This window comes from Xenopus laevis, chromosome 5S (genome assembly GCF_017654675.1).
Source record: "Xenopus laevis strain J_2021 chromosome 5S, Xenopus_laevis_v10.1, whole genome shotgun sequence".
In the NCBI taxonomy this organism is placed as follows: domain Eukaryota; kingdom Metazoa; phylum Chordata; class Amphibia; order Anura; family Pipidae; genus Xenopus; species Xenopus laevis.
Window position 1 is genome coordinate 132,853,396 of NC_054380.1, and position 19,423 is coordinate 132,872,818.

General features: G+C 36.5%; 1 protein-coding gene across 3 annotated transcripts in view; it reads right to left on the bottom strand.

The window, feature by feature from the left end:
* Positions 1–19,423, bottom strand: part of atad2b.S (ATPase family, AAA domain containing 2B S homeolog) — a 106,847-nt gene that overhangs the window by 12,042 nt on the left and 75,382 nt on the right. For 2 of the 3 annotated variants that reach the window (XM_041565070.1, XM_041565069.1), the window contains exons 21-24: positions 12,958–13,154; positions 7,421–7,580; positions 5,864–5,986; positions 4,553–4,690 (exon numbers count right to left, since the gene is read on the bottom strand). In XM_041565070.1, the coding sequence (XP_041421004.1) occupies positions 4,553–4,690; positions 5,864–5,986; positions 7,421–7,580; positions 12,958–13,154 (618 nt within the window). The remainder of the gene's footprint in view (positions 1–4,552; positions 4,691–5,863; positions 5,987–7,420; positions 7,581–12,957; positions 13,155–19,423) is intronic. The other variant, XM_041565071.1, reaches the window with a different exon arrangement.

Consider the following 19,423-nt stretch of genomic DNA (forward strand, 5'->3'; position numbering starts at 1 on the left):
TACTGGGGGATATTGTGATGGGGGGAGAACTTAAACCGTTCAACAAGAGTACAATCTCCCTTCCAATATGATATTCCGATACCTGCAACTTAAGCACACATTCTTATCACAATTCCCTACTAGGCCGCTACCGACTGCGGAAACGACGATAGAGAAATACCTACTTAAAGCAGGGTTGCGGAAACCACTCTCAATGTGCTATACTCTTCTATTGAATGCGGGCACTAACCCATTAGATAAAATTAGACGCAAATGGGAAAGGGACATTCATGAATTGGATGAGGAAATGTGGAGGGATGCATTGAAACAAGTGCCAGACATAATTTCAATGAGGGATAGAAATGAGGGATAGATTTATTCAAATAAAATTTTTGAATAGAGTGTACTATACTCCGTATAGACTGGCTAAGATGTTCCCTAACGCATTAGATGTTTGCCCTAAATGCGGGAATGCAGTGGGAACGTATCTTCATGTCTTCTGGGAATGCCCAGAAATCCAGCAGTTCTGGGGTACTGTGATGCAATATATGGCAACAGCTCTTGATCTCCCGGGTATTTGTTCCCCTCTTACGTGTCTACTGGGTATTGTAACAGATTGCACTTTGAGTAAATACCAGAGATTGTGCTATTTACAATTACTTTATTATGCCAAAAAAGCGATCTTGCCCCAGTGGAAGTCGATGTCCGCTCCTCCCCTTAACCTCTGGAAACAATTAATTAATGACTCTCTTTCCAAGCAGAAGTTAATTTATATCACGAGAGGATGCCCTGGGAAGTTTGATGAGATTTGGGGGACTTGGGTATTAGCCCAGGCATAACAGTGAGATATATTGGTAATTGTATGGAACAATGTACTATGTAACAATGTTCGCTCTCAGCGACCCCTGAGACTCCTCTTCTCCTCTTCCTTCTTTCTCTTTTTCTCTTTTTTTTCCTTTCTTGTTAAAATTACAAATAAATAAAATCTTTAAAAAAAAACCTGTAGCATCAGCTTATATTACAGGGGAAGCTCATTTTCTGCTGGATAATTAGTGACGAGCCCTAAGCTTAGCTTCTCAACAGCCAATCAGAGCCCACTGAGCATGTGAGTGTCACAGACACTTTCCAAGATGGTGACCCCCCCGTGACAAGTTTGAAGTCCTGGATCATTGCTGCTATTGACAAGCTGAAACTTTAGGCTGGTGCAATAAGTTCAGTATATAAAACATGGCATTTTTAGGCATATTCATTTTTAGGGTTTAGTTCTCCTTTAAATAAGACACAATTGTCTTTTGGTTGGCTGGGTCATCCAGTCCGATAGTGGATATCCCTACTTGAGTTAATATGGACATATGCAGTCAGGTTATTGCTAATCGTTGTAAAACAGGACTAGAAGAGTTAAGATATAACCAACTGCCATGTTATATGTGCTACGCAATATGTTGGCGCTATATAAATACATGTTAATAATAATATATGGAGGATATGCTCTGCAATAAATGGAAAAGGATAAAGTTAATTATCAAGACAAAATGCTCTCCTCGATTGTTCTGCATCTGAGGCAAAGTCAGCAAAAAATGATTTTGCCTTCATTTGGATCAGATCTGGACGTTCCAGATGAAGCATGAGCCTGCTCTTGATCAGTGTTAAGGGTCTAAAAAGTTCCAATTAGTTAAGACACAGTAATCTGTATAAAACCTTTTAGATAAATGCACAAGCAAACTTTCCTCCATCTTTACAGAGACAATTATTCATTCTGACTGGTGATATTTCTGCTTGGATTTTCCACGCTGCTCACCATGTGGGCTCTGCCTAAGAAACCTTGATATTAAGCCGTCTCTCAGCAGGATAATTCTTTGGCTAGAGCTCTTCTCATTGATTGCCCCACATTCCCACTTCAATTCAGACAAGCCCCCCCCCCTTCTATCATTTCCTCCAAACTCGTTCCTGTATAGAAGAGGGGAAGGCACTTTAGTCATGCCATTAGCTGGTGCACTTGCGGCTGAAATTAAAGGCACTCAGGAGCACTCCAAGCACACAGATCAGAGGTTCCTTATAAGAGCCCAATTGGGATGGAAAGTCTGAAGCACAGCATTTTTTTATGTACCATAGAAAAGGATTAAATCTACAAATTACCATCCATTTCTAATTAAATGCGTCAGAACAAATATCATGGGAAACAAAAATGGCAGGTCACGGCTCAGATGCTGAAATGCAGCCAGGGAGATGGGGTCTGGGAAAACTGGTTCTGCAAATTTGGTTTAATTGTAAAAGTATAAACTAAAACCATAATCTATGATTCTGAAAATTTTGCACATACAGGTGCTCATTTATAAACACTGGCAAATATGTACCAAAGGTCTGCTTTCACTGCTCAACCAGCAGGTGGCTGAAAAAAAAATCACTGATTGGGTTACTGCCCAGGTGCAAATTTGCCCAGTGTTTACAAATGATTCCCAGAGTCTTGCAGTCTTTATATGGTTATAACAATGATATTTCCAAACGCAGGATACTGGTACTAGAGTCCTGCAGCGGGTCGGGTACAAAAACCTGCGGTACCCTGTGGGTTGCAGGTAGAAGTTTCAGGAGCGGGTTTAGGCGTGGGTCGGCGTTTCTCCGGGTTTGCAGGTCTTCTCAATAGCAAGTTTTACTCCTTTTTTTCGGATCACGCCTACTTCCAATCATGTAACTTCCCGTTTACAATGACAGCACTTCCTGTTTTACACCTTTTTTTTCCTGATCACCCCGACGTATGATGTCACTTCCGGTTTACAATGACAGCGCTTCCTGTTTCTTGATGGTCAGCGGGTCGCAGATCGGGTTGTGGAAAAGGTACTTGCGGGTCGGGTAGTGGGTCCACCGCTCAACCAGCAGGTGGCTGATAAAAGCCAATCACTGATTGGGTTACTGCCCAAGTGCAAATTTGCCCAGTGTTTACAAATGAAACCCAGAGTCTTGTAGTCTTTATATGGTTATAACAATATTTCCAAATGCAGGCAGGTTGGGAGGATACTGGTACTAGAGTCCTGCAGCGGGTCGCGTACAAAAACCTGCGTATTGCAGGTAGAAGTTTCAGGAGCGGGTATAGACGCTGTTCGGCGGTTCTCCGGGTTTGTGGGTCGCGGGTCTTGTCAATAGCGGTTTTACTCCTTTTTCCCCGGATCACGCCTACTTCCAATGACGTCACTTCCTGTTTACAATGACAGCACTTCCTGTTTTTACTCCTTTTTTTCCTGATAACGTCATCTAATAACGTCATCTAATGACGTCACTTCTTGTTTACAATGACAGCACTTCCTGTTTCTTGATGGTCAGCGGATCGGGTTGTGTATAAAGTACTTGTGGGTAGTGTAGCGGGTCCACTGCTCAACCAGCAGGTGGCTAATAAAAGCCAATCACTGATTGGGTTACTGCCCAGGTGCAAATTTGCCCAGTGTTTACAAATGAGCCCCAGAGTCTTGCAGTCTTTATATGGTAATAACAATGATATTTCCAAACGCAGGCAGGTTGGGAGGATACTGGTACAAATGATTTAGAGGCACTCTAAACCCAACGATCGTCTATGCTTACCTGTGCCTAGTAATGCGGTATCCGAGTGTTTTACAATGGAATATTTAGAATATAATGCATTACTGAACGGATGTTTGCTGCAGCAAAACAGCAGCACTGAATAAAATAGAGAGATGAAATCTCACAGTGGGTGCAGAAGTTAATCTGGCATTTTCACATTTCTGTGTATTCGCCCAACATATTGTCCCTAGTGTTTATTTAGTAATAGAAGCTTCAATGAAAGGCCTTTAATGGTTACAGAGAATTACTGAATACAATAGACTAGGGATAATAGTATAGTTTAGTGCTCTGCTTGTGCCATCTCCTGGAGACAGGGAGAAATACAATAAAATTTAGCAAAGCCCTCCCAGGAACGGACTACGGTTTATTCTTTATAAAGAATATTCTGCAATGCTTTAGATATTCATATTAGTTCCTGCCCCAGTGGAGCTTACAATCTAAAGGTCCCGTACATCAGAACAAAATTTTTTATGTAAAATCCGGGAAAACATTACTTAAAACCAGGCACCCATTAAAATTCATTATAAATTGGTACTTTAAAGTGTGAGTGTGTGTGTGAGAGTGTGTGTGTGTGAGAGTGTGTGTGTGTGAGAGTGTGTGTGTGTGTGCGAGTGTGTGAGAGTGTGTGAGAGTGTGTGAAAGTGTATGTGTGTGTGTATCTGTCACTAACTGCATGGAAACACAAGAAGATTGCCTGACTGAAAGGTCAATTTATTTGTAAGGTTTTATAATAGGATGTTGTGAAGTGCTGCTCAGCAGTATGGTATGAGACCCGGCAGTATTATTTCTGCGTGGCTTGTCGTATGTGTGGCTGCGTGTGTGTTTATTTGGGGGCCAAAGTTACCACCATAATGAATATTCGGTGCAAAAGGAGATTGTAATTGTCCTAGAAGAAAATACTGGAAGTGAATGAGATCCAGCTGTAAGAGCAACACCTTTATTAACAAATATTTCCATTCTGGGGAAAGAGCTGGAGCGCTTTACGTTGCTGGAAGGTACTTACATGCACACTTGGTTCCAGAGTGGCTTCCAACATCTAATGATGTCCTGTGTTTGCTCCGAAATCCTTCCTCTGCTCCCGCCTCGGCCTTGCGAGCGGCAGAACTCTGAGAATGTAATTGCTCTGTACTTGCCAAAAGACCTGCACACACAAGATAAGACTGTATTTAAAAAAACCTTTTTCCAGGACACCTTGGTCAGAGATTTGTGTGCTTATTGTTATGTTAGTCTGTTTACTGTGCATTCCCCCATTCTGCATGAACTTTATTTTCTTAAAGGGAGAAGCAACTGTGTTCCAGGTCTCTGGAAGCATTTCTCACAGGCTCTCTCAATTCCAACACCAGCCCTACTGTATGCACAACTCGAGCTTAGAGAGCACTGCTCTACAAAACAATAATGTGCTTCTTACCTACCTGCCATTTAAACAGCAATCGTCTGACATTAGCAACAAGAAATTGGTTTCAATGCCAGGGCACATTTTTTTCCCACTCAACTTAATACCTATTATAGCTTTCTCCTCATTTTCCAAAAATTTACCTTAAAGGGGAACTATCTAGAAAAAGAAAATGTAATATAAGCTTTGTCATACTGAAATAAGAAACTTTGTAAATGCAATCAATTTAATATTCTGCATCTGTTTCTCTTCATTCTGTCTTCATGCAACAGTTGGGTGTCAGATATTCATTGACAGTTAGATCCAATATATCTTATAGGGGGGCTCCTTTCCTAGCAGATGAATTAGAGCTCACACAAATAACTGATTCCAGTAAAAACAAAATCTAACAAAATAACTGCCTTTTGCACAAATCCTGCATCTAGAGAGACATGATGTCTGGTGATTTTAATAGAATGAGCTCTAATACATCTTCTAGGCAAAAGGAGCCCCCCTATAAGATATATTGGATCTAACAGTCAATGAATATCTGACACCCAACTGCTGCATAAAGAGAGAATGAGGAGAAACAGATGCTGAGAGAGGAATAGTGAAGATTAACTTATTATTTCAGAAACAGTACAGAATTTTTAATTGTTTATATTTAGAAAGTTTCTTATTTCAGTATGCTGAAGCTTATATTAAATTTTAATTTTCGAGATAGCTCTCCTTTATGCCAAATAACTGCCAAACTACCTGTAATGCATCTGATTTCTATGGAGGAAAGAGATGCTGCGACTGTTGTGGGGCCCAGGGTTGGCCTATTAATCTCATATGCTGTGAGAAGGGGGGGATCTGTTGTGTCCAAAAAGTACCGTATTTTGCAAATCTGTTACACATGTGGGTGACAAGTACAGTTCAGACAATGGAGACAATACCTACCTTGTTTTGCTCTGGTTTCCTTAATTTCTTCACAGTGTTTGTTAAACTCTGGATCGAGTTCAGCAGCAATGATGGCATGTGCGGTGTCCTTCAGGGTGCAGGCACGGTGCCTGATGATTTTATCTAAATGAAGGAACATAAACAGGTTTTCATTTCTGAATGAAGTTTTAGGAAAAGAAGACTGGGAAGAACTGAAAAAAAAAAACAGCTGCTTTGTAAAATCAAGAATATGACTTGTTTGTCATATTAGCGGACTGCTTGTTTCAAATGTGGCATTCTCCATATACATAACAATAACATAAATGACCATTGGGGTGGATGTTTATTCTGATGACAAAAAGGAACAAGCACCTTTACCACCCCCATTCAAATAAATTGGAAATTTGCTATCCAAGGCAGACATTAAAGGGGAAATATAGTGAAAATGTAATAGAAGCTTCTGCATACTGGAATAAGAAACTTTCTAAATACAATCAATTAAATGTTCTGTATTGTTTCTGAAATAATCAAGTTTATCTTCACTATTCCTCTCTCAGCATCTGTTTCTTTCTATTCTGTCTTCATTAGGGATGCACCGAATCCACTTTTTTGGATTCGGCCGAACCCCCGAATCCTTCGTGAAAGATTCGGCCGAGTACCAAACCGAATCCTAATTTGCATCTGCAAATTAGGGGTGGTAAGGGGAAAACATTTTTTACTTCCTTGTTTTCTGACAAAAAGTCATGCAATTTCCCTCCCGCCCCTAATTTGCATATGCAAATTAGGATTCGGTTCGGCTGGGCAGAAGGATTCGGCCGAATCCGAATCCTGCTGAAAAAGGCAGAATCCTGGCCGAATCCCGAACCGAATCCTGGATTCGGTGCATCCCTAGTCTTCATGCAGCAGTTAGGTGTCAGATATATCTTATATATGTCCAATATATCTTATAGGGGGCTTCCATTCCTATCAGATGTATTAGAGCTCATTCAAATAACGGTTTCCAGTACAAACAAAATAGTGGAGAGAATAAAGAGAAACAGGTGCTGAGAGAGGGATAGTGAAGATAAACTTGATTATTTGCAGAATTTTTAATGGATTGTCTTTAGAAAGTTTCTTATTTCAGTATGACGAAGCTTATATCAAATTTTCGCGATTGTTCCCCTTTAAGTCAGACAGGGACAGTGTGGGAACTCGCACTTTAGTGCAAAATGGGAAGCAGCCATTGGTGTTCCCAGTAAAAAAATAAAAATAAAGTATCAATGGCTGAAGAGAAACACCCCTTGTGCATCTCCCAGCACCATTTAGTTTTATTTTGTAGGCTTCCTCCGAACTCAATAATTAAATAAAACTATTGTGCATTAATGTGGGTGGGGGAGTTTTTGTTGCCTTTCAGTGACTATTTTATCCATTGGAAAAATGGCACGTGTCTATATATTTCTCTTGACTGGCAGTGAGCAGTAATTATGAGCTTCTATTCAACGCATTCCCCCTCTGGCAGAGAAAGGCTTCCAATCAATAGAGCCTGAAAAGGCAGCAAAATAATAATTGCAAGAGTCCTTTCTCTCTGCGTATCGTTACCTCCCGGTTCTTTGTCGGGATTGTATTCCAAGGCATTGCTGCAGATAAGGTCAATGTCCTGCAGGAAATCCAGGGCTGTCAGATAACGGTGTTTATCTATCTTCATCATTATAGTAGAAAGGTCCATGGGATTTCTGATGACTTCAAGGTAATCCGAAACCTGCAAAAAAAAAACAAAAAAACACAAAGCCAGGGCAGGGTTAAAAGGTGAAGATGCCAGACATCATTTTATTAGAAGAACAAAATGGCTGACCAAGAGCCAGCAGCATTAGAGCACAAACGAGGCCATATCATACTCTCTCAGGGCTATTTATCCATGCAGCAAAGCATGCTTTGTGGCTCTCAGTTATTTCTAAAAGGCAGGGCATTAAATTATAACTGAAGAGCCACGGGTTAGGCAGGTTATCCTTTACTGTTGCCATCATGCCCTAATATAGCCACCTGTCTAGTCTTTCTACCTAATTTAAGATTTTTTTTAATATTTTCCGCACCAACTTCTTTTATTGATCTTGGACAGTGTATATAATACATAAGACTTCAATAACTAAAACATATTTCCATTTAAGCAATGCTTTGGAATGTCCTCTTTTATTATTAATGCTTAATACTATGAAAGGACACACTGAAACTTGTGCATTTAGAGTAATAATTTACCTCCTTTTTATCAGATATTTCCTCAGAGCTCTATAAACTGTATATCACTCATCCTGTGACTTCATACCTGTATACAGTTACAGTACTTCTCATTGATGTCTAATGTCCTTAAAAGGGATAATGTACCCCTACTGTAAATTATAATACGAGTGATACTCCGAGTTCCCTGTATAACTCAGCCTGCAGCCTTGTGTCTTTATATGGTCACAGAACAACCCCCTCAGTGACTTCTAATATCCTTATCATTTACAGTAGGGGGTACATTATCCCTTATAATACATGAGTGATACTCAGAGTTCCCTGTATAACTCAGCCTGCAGCCTTGTGCCTTTATATGGTCACAGAACAACCCCTCAGTGACTTCTAATATCCTTATCATTTACAGTAGGGGGTATATTATCCCTTATAATACATGAGTGATACTCAGAGTTCCCTGTATAACTCAGCCTGCAGCCTTGTGTCTTTATATGGTCACAGAACCCCTCAGTGACTTCTAATATCCTTATCATTTACAGTAGGGGGTACATTATCCCTTATAATACATGAGTGATACTCAGAGTTCCCTGTATAACTCAGCCTGCAGCCTTGTGCCTTTATATGGTCACAGAACAACCCCTCAGTGACTTCTAATATCCTTATCATTTACAGTAGGGGGTACATTATCCCTTATAATACATGAGTGATACTCAGAGTTCCCTGTATAACTCAGCCTGCAGCTTTGTGCCTTTATATGGTCACAGAACAACCCCTCGGTGACTACTAATATCCTTATCATTTACAGTAGGGGGTACATTATCCCTTATAATATATGAGTGATACTCAGAGTTCCCTGTATAACTCGGCCTGCAGCCTTGTGCCTTTATATGGTCACAGAACAACCCCTCAGTGACTTCTAATATCCTTATCATTTACAGTAGGGGGTACATTATCCCTTATAATATATGAGTGATACTCAGAGTTCCCTGTATAACTCGGCCTGCAGCCTTGTGCCTTTATATGGTCACAGAACATCCCCTCAGTGACTTCTAATATCCTTAACATTTACAGTAGGGGTTAATGCATGAGTGATCCCTGAATAACTATACCTTTAGAATAGGGGTATTGTATTCCTCTATACTGTAGGCACTATGGACAATAATGGCTGAATTTGGAGCGGTTAAAAAGCAATAGATGCTGTTTAATCAAGCTTAAATTGCATTTGTTCTTACTAATACCACTTAATGATGTAGGAAATTGTACTTACATGTATGCCATAAGGCGTGAGCTTGTCTGAAACAATGGGATTTATAGGGCAGCTGGGACTATAGTAAATCACAACATGCTCAGATGCTTAATGCTGGTAGCGCTGAAACTAAGTGGAAATCCTGTGCAATTTATTAGAACAATGGTATTCAAACCAGCCAATAGGAACCTGTGCAATGCCCAATACTAGTCCATCCTGTTTAATTTAAGATAGAAATTAAAATGTGCCCTGTTTGACCTAGCTGGGATAATGTGTGGTTTACATGGGTTTCATCTTATACAAGACTATGTGCATAATTTTTTACTATACCCGTTTTCTCTTGCTGAAATTGTTCTGTGGCATACTTAATCATAAACGATTCTATTTTCTACAAGAGCCATTCGTAGGGGGTCCACATATCAGGACAGAGCACTGCACATAGTGGAATGTTCCCAGAGGAGCAGTGGTAGGTAGAATAATGGGGGACAATAGGTACAGTAGGGATAGATGGAGCCAATTGCACTTTATATCCGTTGTAACCAACCTGCAGAGCTTTAGTTGTCATGGCATTACAATCCCCTTTAAAGGGGATGTTCATCTTCAAACACTTTTTTTCAGTTCAGTTGGTTTCAGACTGTTCTTCAGAAATAAAGACTTTTTCCAATTACTTTCTATTTTCTACGTGCAACCGTTTTTCTAATATTGAAGGGTAAAGTTTCATTTTCACCTTCTAAAGCAGTGCTGAGGGGGTCGCCGACATCTAGTGGATATATTTGTTATCTCTCTATTCATTAAAGGCAGCTGTTAGAATTGATACAATAGTTGCGAATATTTCAGAGATACCGCTGAGAAATGTATCAACTAATTGTATCAACTAAATGGAGCAAATTGGAACAGTTTGGTGTCTCAGCTCAGTGATCCATGAGCATCTAGAGACAGGAAGATTAAACTTTAAATTTCAATTTTGGGATAATGGTAACAATAAAAGATAGAAAAAGTCTTTGTTTATGGTGAATAATCTGAAAACTAATGAACTGAAAAAAGTGTTTGGAAGGTGAACAACCCCTTTAACCACAGATAGCTGAATAGTTTGGGGGCTGAAGTTGTTACAAAGAGCAATGGAATGGACAACAGGTTGGAGAGTTCTCCAGGAATGTTGCCCCTACAATGAAGCTAGCCTAAATCACTAGATTAATCACCCGTGTATACCAGGCCGACCTCGGCATGCAAAGGTTTCCCTTAGAGTTGGTTTAGGAACCACTGTATTACCGTTTTACGGTAGAGAAGATTAACCAGACAAGACTGTTCTGAGCACCACCTGACTCCAAGTTACTCAAGAGCACTGCACACGTGTAATCACTGAACAAGGGGTGAATCTGGGGTCTAAAAATTTGTTACGGTTCAAAATTAAGCGATTGTGGCACCCAAGTTCTTCTACATGGGGTCCACATAAGAGACTGTTGTGTTCCATACACACGTTTAACAGCATGTCGATAATTTTCTTACATCAAATACATTGTATTTAGCTGCCATGGACATTAATGCAAATAGCAGATGAATTATCTGATCACTGAAAATTTCTGAGGCAAAATCATAGCCATTCAATAGTCAATGGAAGGCATAAGGTTTATGGTCTATGGAAGTCGCTTCTGCATTTTCAAGTTACTGACTTTCATTTTTATCATCATTAGATATTGGCGGATGCAACAAATGGCATGTATTATAATCTATTTTAATGCAGTCGGGGGAAATTCCTAGTTTAAAGGAGAAGGAAAGCTAACTAAGCATTTATTGGCATTTTTGCTTGGTGTGACATCACTTCCTGCCTGAGTCTCTCCCTGCTCACTCATAGCTCTGGGCTCAGATTACAGCAGAGAAGGGAGGGGGGAGAGGGAGAGAGAAGCAAACTGAGCATGCTCAAGCCCTAGCCCTGGAGGTTTAAGCTGAAAACAGGCAGTCTGATACAGAAGCCCATGAGTACACAATAGAAGGAAAGAAATGTGGTGTTTCTTTTGACAGAGGACTCAGAGCAGCATTACTTTGAGGGTTTACTGGTGTATTTATATAGATCTTTCTGATAAAGCTTACTTAATTTTACCCTTTCCTTCTCCTTTAAGGAACAAAAAGCTGCCCCCCCCTCAATTAGAATGCCAGGGGATGACTTGAGATGTTGGAATGAACCAGACTGCAGTTTGATTCCTATATAAAGAAACCTGGAGTGAATGTGTTGCATTGTGCACCCTGCTCTGTCTCCTTCTTGGTGTCAGGTGGTAGCCCTAGGAAGCACGGGCATGCACAGAAGCGGAAACTCTTGCCAGTATTCTCAATTCCCCCCAGATTTAAATTTACATTAATTTCATTTTGCATATATCTTCATATTTGTTTTTTGTTTTTTTGTAGAAAAAAGCCAAGAGACCAAATTACAAATAGCAAAATTCATGTTTTTTTTTTGCAAAGAGAACCAAATACATTGTCTCTAGAGACAATAACACACAGTTTACACATACTGAAAACACAGCAGGTGACTAAACTGACCAACATGGCCCTATTGGATCAAGCTAGTGCAAATGAATGGCATGGTAAAAAGTATAGTTGGGGCTGTTAGGCCATGAAGATGTATAAGCAGACCCAGCATACCTTAGATAAAGGTAAATGTACCAGTGGGTATACAGCCCAGCCTGGGGGAAGCACCATGCTGATATACCTGTATAACCTAAGGGCCATCAGGGACATTGATCTAGAGAAAAATTTATCAGATGTCCTCTGATGGTGTGTGATACTGCACATTGTAAAATAATGTACTAGATATAAATTAAAAGATCAGTTGAAGTCTATTGCTCATAAGTGAAAATCATAGGCTAATGACCAGCACAGGTGTGAAGACATCAGCAAATCAGGAGACAGCACTGTAACAACCACCCAAACCTCAAGGTCAGATGTTTAGGGCAGCGAGGGCTGAATACATTCACCATTGCCAAGTGTGGCCTGATGTACTGCCAAAAATAATGCTTTTTCGGATCTCAGTTCCTGCAAATGTGCACGTCATGGACATTGGTTTTTATATACGGACAAAACCCTGTCTAAAACATCTCATGACGTTATACATCTGTGAATCCTGTATCTCACATAAAAGTGGAAGTTCACCTTTAAATTAACTTTTTTATGTGGCAAATAGAAGTTACTGTATATAAGCCTCTTGTGTTTATGGTTTTTGAATTATATCCCTGCCTCTCCAAAGCAAAACTTCAAACACTAAAGTGTCTAGGGTCAGTGAACCCAGCAATCAGAAATCTATCCTGAAAATCGCATCTCTTTCCAGTATTATTTTTGTTTATTGCAATTCACATTTGCATTTAAATAATGCGCCTAGCAGCCCGAGAGTTAAAACGCGAAGACGGACAGCTAAAAAAAAACCTTTTAGTATTAACTGACCCTTTAAACGCCTGTTGGTAGTAATGATGTGTTTTCATTACGATAAACTTTATGTTGGGGCAGAAATTTCTGCTTTCAAACAGTTACTTTTTGGGGAGGGGGGGGGGTCACTGATATTTCAGCATTGGATGCCCATGCTGAAATACCGGCGTGGCCACAATGAATTTTGCATAGATTTTTTTCAGGCTTAGTAAAATCCGCTTCATTGTGCGCGTTACTGAAACAAGACCTCTTCAATATCCACCGGTTTGCTGAAGATGCTAAAGCGCTTGTCGGTGGCCAGCCGTTTGGTGACGTCCCTGAGGAACAATCGCAACTCCCGAAGCGTATTCTCCTCGTGATCCTCCATCCTTTGTTTTTCTGCCTCAGAGAGCTGTCGGATTTGAGGTGGCAACGCAAGAGGCAGGACTTCCAAAGACTGTAGAACTAAGAAGAAGATACACAAATGAACAAATGTTGCAAATAAATAAATACATTTTTAAATAAAACGCTTTGTGTATAACATCTATTTAAAGGTACTTAAAGGGAACTAAAGCAAAAATTAAAATTTACTATAAGCTTCCTCATACTGAAATAAGAAACTTTCTAAATACAATCAATTAAATATCCAGCATCGTTTTGGTTTATATTCACTATCTCTCTCAGCATCTGTCTCTCTTCATTCTGTCTTCATGCAGCAGTTGGGTGTCAGATATTTATTGGCAGTTAGATCCAATATATCTTATAGGGGGGCTCCTTTCCTAGCAGATGTATTAGAGCTCACTCAAATAACTGATTCCAGTACAAACAAAATCTAACAAAATAACTGCCTTTTGCACAAATCCTGCATGTAGAGAAACATGGGGGCAAATTTACTAACCTCCGGAAATTTACAGACGGCTTCGCTCACATTGCACTAGCGTTCGCGAATTTGTATATGGTGGGAAGTTAAATTTCAATGGATGTATATGTTGCAGCAAATACATTATACTACACAAGCCAGGGAACCTTAATAAACTAAAATAGAGTTGTTATATTGCCCTACACGAGGCCTGTGTATAGTTTATGTGACATATGTTAGGAAATGTAGGGGGAAAGCCGGGTAGTAGGGATGGGCGCATTTTTTCGCCTCGTTTCGCTGAAAAAATTACGCCCATAGACTTGTATGGCGGCTTGCGTCACAAAAAAAAAAAAAAAGACGCGCGTCAAAACAATTTCCCCGCACGAAAAAACTTTTTCGACGCACATAGACTTTAATGGGCGTCTGCGACATTTTACAGGCGGCGAATTTTTGTCGATGCGAAACGGGTCAAATTCGCCCATCCCTACCGGGTAGCCTAGAAAAAATTTACGATCTTTTGCAGCCTATCACCCTGAAAAACGGAAAAGTCGCAGCATTTTTTGGGACTTTTTCCAATTTTTTTTAGAGGAACTCCTATCTAATCTATTGCACTTTGCCTGGTCTGAGCTGGCGAAGGCAAGTCTGGCGCAAGAGGTAACGTTCAGTAAAATCCGCATCTTAGTGAATTTGCGTAGTTACGTCCATTCGCCAGAGCGAAAAATTCGCCTGGCGTTAGTGCGAAGTAGTGCTACAGTCTCTCTCCTTCGCTAGCGAATTTACGCCGGCGACCGTTAGTAAATCGGCGAAGTCCTGAAATGACGTCGCCACCGTTACTCCCTTTGCCCTTTAGTAAATTTGCCCCATGATGTCTGGTGATTTTAATAGAGTGAGCTCCAATACATCTTCTATGCAAAAGGAGCCCCCCTATAAGATATATTGGATCTAACTGTCAATGATTATCTGACACCCAACTGCTGCATGAAGACAGAATGAAGAGAAAAGAATGAGAGAGGAATAGTGAACATAAACTTGATTAGTTCAGAAATGCTACAGAAATTTGAATAGATTGTATTTAGAAAGTCTCTTATTTCAGTGTGCCGAAGCGTATATTAAATTTTCATTTTCGCAATAGTTCCCGTTTAACATCCAAACTGTGGGACTGGACCTACAAGAAAGGACGTGTATTGTAAGCCCCTTCTGAACGCCAGATAGAAAAGGTTAGGGGTAAATGCTGAATTACAGTTCTAGATAGATACTCATGGAACGGTATAGCAGGGTTATTTCATTAAAATGTAAGTGACCCTACCCCTGTTATGATGCAAAAACAAAATAATTCTTTTTCACAAAGCTATTATTCCCAAACATCGTTTTCCTACTGCAGAAAATCGAAATTAAATAATTAAAAATGAGAAAAAAAGAGAGTAAAAACGAATTCGTTAAACAATAACAGTGTTACAATGGCACCGATTTAAGTGGGGCCTTGAACCTAAAAAGCCTGAAAAGCTCTGCAAGAGATTCTCTTTCCACTACACATTTAGGCTGCTGGCATCTAAAGCATCATTATTAAGTTATGGCCCAAGACTCAAGCAGCACAACAGAGAACTCCAAGCCCTTTCATCTTTCTGAAACAAGCTTGGATGTTCTCATTTAAGAGCATTATAGTGCGTGTTGGCTTTAGCTCTTTCTTAGCACTGCACTGATAGGAAACCGCTAAAAACCACAAATTGTCCCGATTCCTTCATCTTGAAAGTTTCCACTGCATTTGCCCTGCCTTTCCTCCACATTGTGTAAGCTAAAGCACTGCTGAGAGACAGGACTAATTAGCTCCCAGCAAGGTACAAAGGAGAGGAACAGCTGTTATCTATCGTAAATGGCTGTGGCTTCCTATAAACCCTCCACTCGCTGGAAATCTATCAGAAAACTCGTGTCTCCATCTTGCAGCACATGCTGTACAGAAATGAAGACCTAGAGAAACGGCAGGATATTTCACAGGTCCTCAGCGGATATGCCCCAGGAGTCAGGAGCTGGAATCATACCTGAATAAACCATTTTAAACCTAGTTGATAAAGTCTATAGGGCTCGTTTACGACTACAGGACCTGATATGCACAAGTGCAGTTTTCCCTAGCAACCAATCGGGTCTTTGATTTTTATTTTCTAACCCATTATAGACTGTCCAAGATATTGTTTGTTATCGGCAACTGCAGTAAATAAATTAGTCACTGTATCCCTACTATTTAAAAAAAAAAAAAAAAAAAAAATTATATATATATATCTATATATATATATCTATATATCTATATATCTATCTATATATCTATATATCTATATATCTATATATTATCTATAATCTATATTATCTATCTATATATCTATATATCTATCTATATATCTATATATCTATCTATATATCTATCTATATATCTATATATCTATCTATATATCTATATATCTATCTATATATCTATATATATATATATCTATTCTATATATCTTATCTATCTATATCTATCTATCTATCTATCTATCTATATCTATCTATCTATCTATATTTCTATCTATCTATTCTACTATCTTCTATATCTATCTATATATAATCTATCTATAATCTATCTATATCTATCTATATCTATCTATATCTATCTATATCTATCTATCTATATTATCTATCTATCTATCTATCTATCTATATCTATCTATCTATCTATCTATATCTATTATCTATCTATCTCTATCTATCTATCTATCTATATCTATCTATCTATCTATACTCTATATCTATCTATATCTATCTATACTACTACTATATCTATCTATATCCTATCTATATTATCTATCTATATCTATCCTATATCTATATCTATCTATATCTATCTATATCTATCTATTCTATCTATCTATCTATATCTATCTATCTATCTATCTATCTATCTATCTACTATCTATATCTATCTATATCTATCTATATCTATCTATATCTATCTATCTATATCTATCTATCTATCTATATCTATCTATCTATCTATCTATCTATATCTATCTATCTATATCTATCTATATCTATATCTATCTATATCTACTAATCTATCTATTATCTTCTATCTATCTATACTCTATATCTATTATCTATCTATCTATCTATATCTATATCTATCTATATCTATCTATTATTCTATCTATATCTATCATATCTATATCTATCTATCTATTAATCTATCTATATCTATCTATATCTATATCTATCATATCTATCTATCGTAATCTATCTATCTATCTATCTATATCTATCTATATCTATACTATATCTATCTATCTATCTATCTATCTATCTATATCTATCTATCTATATCTAATCTATCTACTCTATCTATCTATCTATATCTATCTATCATATCTTCTATCTATCTATCTATATCTATCTATCTATATCTATCTATCTATCTATATCTATCTACTATCTATATCTCTATCTATCTATCTTATCTATCTATCATCTATCTATCTATCTATATCTATCTATCTATCCTATATCTATATATCTATCTATCTATCTATCTATCTATATCTATATCTTCTAATATCTATCTATCTATATCTATCTATCTATATCTATCTATCTATCTATCTATCTATCTATCTATCTCTTATCTATCTATATCTATCTATCTATCTATATCTATCTATATCTATATCTATCTATCTATCTATAATCTATCTATCTATCTATATCTATATCTATCTATCTATCTATCTATATCTATCTATCTATATCTATCTATATCTATCTATATCTATCTATATATCTATCTATCTAATCTATTCTATCTATATATCTATCTATCTATATCTATCTATCTATATCATCTATATCTATCTATCTATATCTATCTTATCTATCTATCTATCTATATCTATCTTCTCTATCTATATTCTAATCTATCTATCTATCTATTTTATCTATCTCTATTCTATATCTATCTATATCTATATCTATCTATCTATATCTATCTATCTATTCTATCTATCTATCTAGTCTATATCTATCTATCTATTAATCTATCTATCTAATCTATATCTATATCTATCTATATCTATCTATATTCTATATCTATCTATCTACATCTATTATATCTATCTATATCTATCTATCTATTATCTATTCTATATTCTATCTATATTCTATCTATCTATATCTATCTATATCTATCTATCTATCTATCTATCTATCTATTCTATCTATATCTATATATCTATCTATCTATCTATATCTATTTCTATCTATATCTATACTATCTAATCTATCTATATCTATCCTATATATCTATCATCTATATCTATCTATCTATCTTATCTATCTATCTATCTATATCTATATCTATCTATATCTATCTATATCTATCTATCTATCTATTCTATCATAATCTATATCTATCATTATCTATATCTATCTATATCTATCTATCTATACTCTATCTATCTACTTATTCTATCATCTATATCTATCTATATACTATCTATCTATATCTATCTATCCTATATCTATATCTATTATCTCTATTATCTATCTATTATCTATCTATCTATCTATATCTACTCCTATATCTATCTATCTATATCTATTCGTATATCTATCTTATCTAATCTATCTATCTATATCTATCTATCTATCTATATCTATCTATCATATTATCTATCTATTCTATCTATCTATCTATCTATATCTATCTTATTACTTCTATATCTATCTACTATCCTATATCTATCTATCTATCTATATCTATATCTTATCTATCTATCCTATATCTACTATCTATATCTATCTATCTATTATATATCTATCTATCTATCTATCGTATATCTATCTATCTATTTCTATCTATACTCTATCTATCTATCTATATTATCTATCATCTATCTATCTATCATATCTATCTATATCTATCTATCTATCTATCTATCTATCTATATCTATTCTATCTATTCTATATCTAATCTATCTATCTATATTATTATCTATCTATATCTATCATATATCTATCTATCTATATCTATCTATCTATATCTATCTATATCTATCTATTATCTATATCTTATCTATCTATCTATCTATCTATATCTTATCTATCTTATATCTATCCTATCTATATCTATCTATATCTATCCTATCTATCTATATCTAGTCTATTATCTATCTATTCTATCTATCTATCTAATCTATCTATCATATCTATCTCTATATCTATCTATCTATCTATATCTATATCTATCTATATCTATCTATATCTATCTATCTATATCTATCTATCTATCTATCTATATCTATCTATCTTATCTTATCTATATCTATCTATCTATATCTATCTATCTTATCTATCCTATTCTATCTATCTATATCTAATCTAATCGGGATTCTATCTATTCTAATCTATCTATGAATTCTATCTATTATCTATTCTATCGATCTATATCTATCTATCTTATCTATATCTATCTATCTATATTCTATCTATCTATCTATCTAATATCTATCTTATCTATCTATATCTATCATGATCTATTCTATATTCTTCTCTATTATCTATATCTACTCTATCTATCTATCTATATCTATCTATCTATCTATATCTATATCTATTCTATATCTACTATATCTATCTATCTATATCTATCTATCTATCTATCTATATTCTATTATTCTATCTATAATCTATATCTATCTATTATTCTATCTATATCTTAACTATTATCTAATCTATATCTATCTATCTATATCTATATCATATCTATATCTAATCTATATCTATCTTTCTATATCTAATCTATCTATATCTATCTATATCTATTTCTAGATTATCTATATCTATCTATTATCTATA